At 47.3% G+C, this 7,574-nt stretch overlaps 1 protein-coding gene across 1 annotated transcript in view; it reads left to right on the forward strand.

Annotated features, from left to right (window-relative positions):
• Positions 1-608: 608 nt before the first annotated feature.
• The window catches only part of T265_09293 (hypothetical protein), a gene marked incomplete at both ends in the record, with an annotated part of 50,805 nt that continues 43,839 nt past the window's right edge, over positions 609-7,574 (forward strand). Inside the window, 2 exons of the mRNA XM_009175321.1 lie at positions 609-1,301; positions 5,932-6,075. Coding sequence (XP_009173585.1) covers positions 1,167-1,301; positions 5,932-6,075 — 279 coding nt within the window. The remainder of the gene's footprint in view (positions 1,302-5,931; positions 6,076-7,574) is intronic.

The following is a 7,574-nucleotide window of genomic DNA, read 5'->3' on the forward strand; positions in this document are numbered from 1 at the left end:
GTCAGATGGAGCGGACTCACTAACAGCTGTTCTCTTTAAAATAGTTCGTCGTTGGCCCAGGTCAGCGAATAAACAATAATCCAATTATGGTGTTCCAGGGGTCTTCTTCTGAACAGTCCCCACATATAATAGATTCCGAAGATGGTCTGAAATGTTTTGCTACCAGAGTTAGTACATGAGACTCACGAATGGCCGCTTCAAGTGCAAGCGAAATCAGAAGGGAGAGTCGAAGCATGTGATCATGCTTGTATTCTGAGAAATTGTACAAGTGCGCGTTTCTTTGAAGTTTTTCGTATTCAAACAAAAAACAGTATTGCAACTGATGAAATGCGTAATGTTATAATGGAAGCAAAATAAAGGTACAAAACGTCACAGAACCACGAATCATGGGCGAATGCATTGATTCTGTGTAGCAATCCGTGAACCCGTGTCTCTCAGTCACAAATAATGAGGGAAAACTGTTCCCATTGTGTTTGGCTGCATAATCCGGATTCATCCACTGGAACAGTGACCAAAAATCTGAGTCCGATCCGGCTCATCCACCTAGTATACTTACGGAACCTACTGCCTCATGTAGGTCGCCTCATCATTGTGTGACCTTCGCGAGTGCTTCTCCCGCGCTTTTGGAACCGAACGCCGGTCGGTTTTTCTTCCCTTTCTGGAGCAGTTTCATGGTTCATCCTGAGACTTGGGTGGATTTATGGGTAGTTCCTCACTCAAAACACTAAGAATATATCGTGTGTTACAGGACCGTGGCCAGGATTTGATAAAGTATCAAGTCACAAGCACTGCAGTGCATGAACGCCTGTACAAGTTTTTGCTGGATTTCGCGAAGCTTCAGCTTGAGGCTTTTGCAGCGCAAAAGTAGGCTCATAATGGACTTGAAAATGTTTCTGTAGGAAGCTTTGTGAGAAGTATGCGGTCGATTCAGAGAAATATTTTGGAACGACGAACACTTTTGGTTCTGCCATCAATGAATTCCTTCGAGTCACTCAGTTATTAGTTGATACAGAAGGCCTGGTGGCAAACTCTTTCGAACTACAAGGAGGAAATGATGTGAAACAGGCAATTAAATCTGAACGACATGGAATGAAGCGATGGAAGCGTGATCGGTACTGTCCTATCTCCATTAACTAACGTTCATAAGTGACAAACTGGTGTCCGAAATGAAGTGTCAGACGAGGATTATCGACGACGAGATTAAGCGATATCGTGACAAGTACAGGGATATGGTCAAAGCGAACGAAGATTACGCACGCATTGAGGCTGATATTTCACACTCCCAGAATGATGTTACAAAGGTGGGTTTGCTAGTCGTAATCAGATGTTCTTTGTTGCAATACGTACTTTTCTTTCATGGACTGTCTGCATCGCTGACCTCTTTTAGCTCAGCCTTACACTGAGTAGAGGCGGAAGATGTATGATCTGGAAAGGACGTATTAAAACGCCTATTAGTAAACTCACTGGGTCCCCGGTACTCGATTCGCCAATCGTTGATGACACTAGCTGATAAGGCTCAACCACACAGTTTGTAACGCCTTTGATGCGTAGCTTTCTAGTTTCCAGAATTGATTGTTTTCCATCGCCCTAACGCTTGGCCATATCCCCACTGCTCTCTCACCGAAACTGTAGCAGCTGGAACCAACATACCTTTAGTACATGTCTTATAGCTGATAGACTGAACCAAACTGAGTTAACACTGGCACTTAACTATTATAGAATTGTGAAGAAATGTTCCATTTATCATTTGGAGGAAAGACCGGGGGTCGGCTCCCGGTCTGCTTCCAGAGGCACTTTTTGCATCGTTTCTTGGGAGAGGACGACATTGAGGGATCATTTTCGTGACCACACAGAAAAATAAAAGGCTCGGTACCTATAAGCTCTGTCAGTATCCTGAAGAATTGAAGCACTGAAGTTTATGAAATACATTTGGAGAGCTCCACTGGCGGCTTTAGTTCCCTTTCCCAGACATAACCTCTTCGGTTGTCGGACTACTGTTGGCCTGTCTTCAGATATTGAAGCAGGTTAAAATCCATACTTAATTATTCTCTTTAGTCTATCCTCGCCCACAGCAAGTGATCTGCCCGTTCTGGCCAATAACCTGGAAATTTGTTTGTCCTTGAAAAGTCCTGAAGTTTCTGTGATGTTTTCGACACAGACATCAGTTCACAACTCAACTGAGGGACATCTTTGGTAAATATCCCCAGAGAAGCTCGTGCGTTCTACTCCAGTATGTTGCCTTTGGCTTGAAATAAGCCGTAGGCATCCTTAAGGTGGATATTTCACGGGATAATCCAAGTTGTCAGCTGCGAAACTCCAGCCACTCTTCATCTACCACTCTTTTCAATGGGCTACTGGCAGTTTAGTGATCTTGGTGCCGGAGATAAGGCATAATCAATGACAACATACGGATGTGCTGTGTAGCGTGTTGACGCAATTTTCAGTGGCGCGCACTTGGTAGTGGTCAAGCATTAATCGGACAAGTTCACGACGAATCAAGTTCTGGTTGAAAGCGAGCGTTTCAACCGTCGACAGTCAAAGGCTCCCCCTACCTTCGCTACAGACTTCTCTAGATGATTTCGTTATGGGAGGTATTTCATCCTGGCGTTCGGTTCGTGAATCGATCAGCTGTGCCACCCTTCCGGTGCCTAGCTGACATGTCAGTGAAATGGGCGACGGGAGTTGAGATACTGCCCGGTTGCTCAAGCCTAGGCGGGAGCAGTCGAGATGTTGAGGTTGGTTTCGGACCACGGGTCACCCGGTCCGTGAGCTGGCCCATTCACCACTGAGCTATCTCGAACCGTCGAACTGTGTGGGGCTGATCATCCAAACCGATTCAAGGGGGATCTGAATGCACTGACCACCTTCGGCTCTATTTACTTTCAGGAAAGTCTAAGGTTGTGCAAGGGTATGAGCAGTATAACGGGACACTTCCGTCAACTCGGTGAACAGAACATAATCATTTAGAGTCGAAGTTCGGTAGGCTTCAGCATTGGCGTCGGATCTGGATATTTCCTCAGGCGCAGGTCTTCTTGGTTACATTTCAGAGCACCGTTATGTGCTCCAGTGTGAATAGATTCCTGGTTACACATACCACAGGATATTCAGCGTTGCGGAATACAGGAGTCACATGGGTTTTTCGATACTGCCCACATTCCGATGTCAGTTCTCTAGCGCTCACGCTAACTTATTAGGGCTGGCGTGCTTCAGAAAGGATCAGATGAATGACGTGAAATGTGAATGCACATGGGGACTGTCGAAGTCTGGAAGCTCCAGTGTAATACCCATGACGCGCACTGAAAAGCTGTTATTGCATCCTCAGTGGGGAAAGTGCATAAGGGCGAGAGCTTGAGAGATAGAGAAGCATTCTGCTGTTGAAAACATTCGTACCCTGTAATTACTGATACGATCGACTGGCCATAGGAAAGCAATGGTCAATGAAACGATGAATGAAAAGGCGCTTATTAATTCACCCTTAAAAATGTCGACTGGGAAGATGGGCCGAACACTTCGAAAAAGAGTTTAGCTTGCCTCCTGTCACACAGCCTCTGGAGATAGTGCATAGGTGAATTGAATGTTAACCTTAATCACCTGTCGGAAGAAGAAATAAAGTACAAACTGTCCGTACTGAAACGTGAGAAGACACTATGGTAAATATCCCCAGAGAAGCTCGTGCGTTCTACTCCAGTATGTTGCCTTTGGCTTGAAATAAGCCGTAGGCATCCTTAAGGTGGATATTTCACGGGATAATCCAAGTTGTCAGCTGCGAAACTCCAGCCACTCTTCATCTACCACTCTTTTCAATGGGCTACTGGCAGTTTAGTGATCTTGGTGCCGGAGATAAGGCATAATCAATGACAACATACGGATGTGCTGTGTAGCGTGTTGACGCAATTTTCAGTGGCGCGCACTTGGTAGTGGTCAAGCATTAATCGGACAAGTTCACGACGAATCAAGTTCTGGTTGAAAGCGAGCGTTTCAACCGTCGACAGTCAAAGGCTCCCCCTACCTTCGCTACAGACTTCTCTAGATGATTTCGTTATGGGAGGTATTTCATCCTGGCGTTCGGTTCGTGAATCGATCAGCTGTGCCACCCTTCCGGTGCCTAGCTGACATGTCAGTGAAATGGGCGACGGGAGTTGAGATACTGCCCGGTTGCTCAAGCCTAGGCGGGAGCAGTCGAGATGTTGAGGTTGGTTTCGGACCACGGGTCACCCGGTCCGTGAGCTGGCCCATTCACCACTGAGCTATCTCGAACCGTCGAACTGTGTGGGGCTGATCATCCAAACCGATTCAAGGGGGATCTGAATGCACTGACCACCTTCGGCTCTATTTACTTTCAGGAAAGTCTAAGGTTGTGCAAGGGTATGAGCAGTATAACGGGACACTTCCGTCAACTCGGTGAACAGAACATAATCATTTAGAGTCGAAGTTCGGTAGGCTTCAGCATTGGCGTCGGATCTGGATATTTCCTCAGGCGCAGGTCTTCTTGGTTACATTTCAGAGCACCGTTATGTGCTCCAGTGTGAATAGATTCCTGGTTACACATACCACAGGATATTCAGCGTTGCGGAATACAGGAGTCACATGGGTTTTTCGATACTGCCCACATTCCGATGTCAGTTCTCTAGCGCTCACGCTAACTTATTAGGGCTGGCGTGCTTCAGAAAGGATCAGATGAATGACGTGAAATGTGAATGCACATGGGGACTGTCGAAGTCTGGAAGCTCCAGTGTAATACCCATGACGCGCACTGAAAAGCTGTTATTGCATCCTCAGTGGGGAAAGTGCATAAGGGCGAGAGCTTGAGAGATAGAGAAGCATTCTGCTGTTGAAAACATTCGTACCCTGTAATTACTGATACGATCGACTGGCCATAGGAAAGCAATGGTCAATGAAACGATGAATGAAAAGGCGCTTATTAATTCACCCTTAAAAATGTCGACTGGGAAGATGGGCCGAACACTTCGAAAAAGAGTTTAGCTTGCCTCCTGTCACACAGCCTCTGGAGATAGTGCATAGGTGAATTGAATGTTAACCTTAATCACCTGTCGGAAGAAGAAATAAAGTACAAACTGTCCGTACTGAAACGTGAGAAGACACTATGACCGGACGGTCTGTATACAGCCCTCTTCAAAGAGGGCGAAGAATCCATGGTAACCCATCTGACAAAGCTTATGGGTGCTATTAGGAACATAGGGAAAGTGCCTGCAGAATGGGGCATGTCGATAATTACTCCTTTTTCCTCAATAAGGATACGCGGACGCTGTGTGAAAGCCTCCGTGGCACCAGCCTGGTAGCTATGACATCGAAGGAGCTCTCTGGTCTTATCCTTCGAAGGTTGACTGAACACAGGGAGAGGCAGATCCGCGAAAACCAAGCTGGTTTCTGTCCTACAAGAGGATGCATCGATCACATATTCACCCTCCGACAGATTCCGGAACGGCGACATTGCTTTTAGCGACACAATGGTTGTAATAATAATCAATAATCATAATCGTTCAGCTGTGACACCCTTTCGGTGCCTAGCTGCCATGCCACACGAACGAAGCACTAGGGCTGGGATACTGCCATGTTACCCAAGTTTAGACAGGGGAAGTCGATAGGAAGATGCCGGGTGCGAACCACGGACCTTCCGGTCAGTAAATCCGCGCTCAAACCACTGAACCATCTCGTTCCTTAATTTGAAAGCTGGATTTGACTCTGTGGACCGCCAGACATTATGGAATTTTTTATGGTACAAAGATGTCCTTCGTAAGTTCTTGACCCTGTACACGCTGTACGCCGACCCCCTTGGCAGTGTGAAGCCCTACGAGAAGCCGTGGTAGTGCCGTGGTGATGCAAGCAATATTAACTAACCTAAATAATTCTGTCATTAAGTTTGGCTCGCGATTCGCGCCTGCAAAGTATAAAATGCGCTTGTTCGACTAGGTGGGCTCGAACCCTTCGCTCATGCTTGCGGATGAGCCGATTGAGGTAGTAGACAAATTCGTTTACCTGGGCAGCTATATCGGTCCCGGTGGTCTCGCGAAAGACGATGTTCCCATCCGGACCGGGAAGACCAGAGCAGCTTCTGTGAGTCTACGTCACCTGTGGCGTAAGTGTGACAGCTTATCCGTCAGAGGTCGAGTTTAGAATGCTGCGATGCGATCCATTTTGCTATACAGGTCAGAAACTGAGGATGCCGGAAGACCTTCAGTGTTTCACCATCGATGTCTTCAGAGTTCCGCCAGATGCTTGTGGGAACATTGGATCAGCAATTCCGAAGTACTTCGAATGGTATTCGAATGAAATAACTCACCTGTGATAGATGAACCAATCATATTGCATAGGTTGCGCTTTGTTGGTCGGCTGCTCAGTATGCCAATCGACCGACTTCCTCGAAGGGTTCTTTTTCTCAGAACCACGCGAAAGAGGGAAACGAGCTAGGGGAGGTCAGACAATGATTTTGCATCGAAGTAGCGAAGCCATCAACAGCAAACTCAGCTGTGCTGGTCATTGCCGTCTTCCTGGATGGGGACCCCCAGATGGACCAAGTCAGTGGTTAGAGACATCGTCAGACATGGCCCATTTGCGCCCTCCATGGCGCTCGCGCAAACAAGCCGTGGCATTCAATGCGTAACTCGCTTCCGAATCTTCCCACTTAAAAGTCTACTGACAGCCCTGTACTTACGCACCAATTTATCAGCTACTGCATCCGATGCGCAGTTACCTACCTCACCTCCCCAAACGATCGGTGGACGAAACTACGGTAGTTACAACTGCTGTAGGTCAAGTGCGCGGTTCTTACTGCTGATGCTGCTGGTTCTGATGATGAGTGGCCATCAAGAAGAGGCTGGACCCTATCTCGCTTACATCTGTAGCCCGGTGAGCTGTACTGGAGGGTTCTGGTGCAGGATCTACGAAAGCCGTTCTCCTAGGTTGATCGATGGATGGAAGTCTAACTACCACAATCTCTTGGCCTTTTAGGTTTCGGTCGCAGCAATCGGCAACCTGTGCTGCTTACGTTCGGTCGGTATCGGTCTTAAACCAACCAAAGCTGCCTTATACTCAGTCTTTTGAACCCTGATCGTCATCCTGTCTAGGTTTGGGCTCTCTGGTACCTTCGCCCGCGTACAACCATGCAATGTACAAATAAGTCATCCTAGTCGCCTTATTCGCTTCACAATACGGGGCAGTAGGCGGTATGTGGCTACTGACACCTGGTCGCCTGGGACTGAAATCCAGAGGTACAGACAACTGTCAATTCCTACTGCAGTTATGTGCTTAGCACGGCTTATTTCTCCTCGGTACTAACATCCGGCACAAACAAAACCGTTTGGCTATATGGTGTCCTCCACTTGCGAGGCAACCTTTAATGTAGCTCGGCTGTATTTTGCGTGGATCAGGTACTGGTTGTTGCTCGTTCTGAAAAACTTGTTTGATTTCGTGTATGTTACTGTTTTTTGCATTTTTCTTGGGAAGAAAAGCTGCGGCGAGCAAAAAGCTCAGACATTGTGGTGGTTGCCGGAGATATGAATGCGCAAGTGGGCAGGCTCAGTGCATCTGAGACTCAATTGGGAGGTCGACATGGA

The sequence above is a fragment of the Opisthorchis viverrini genome (genome assembly GCF_000715545.1).
Source record: "Opisthorchis viverrini unplaced genomic scaffold opera_v5_267, whole genome shotgun sequence".
Classification (NCBI taxonomy): domain Eukaryota; kingdom Metazoa; phylum Platyhelminthes; class Trematoda; order Opisthorchiida; family Opisthorchiidae; genus Opisthorchis; species Opisthorchis viverrini.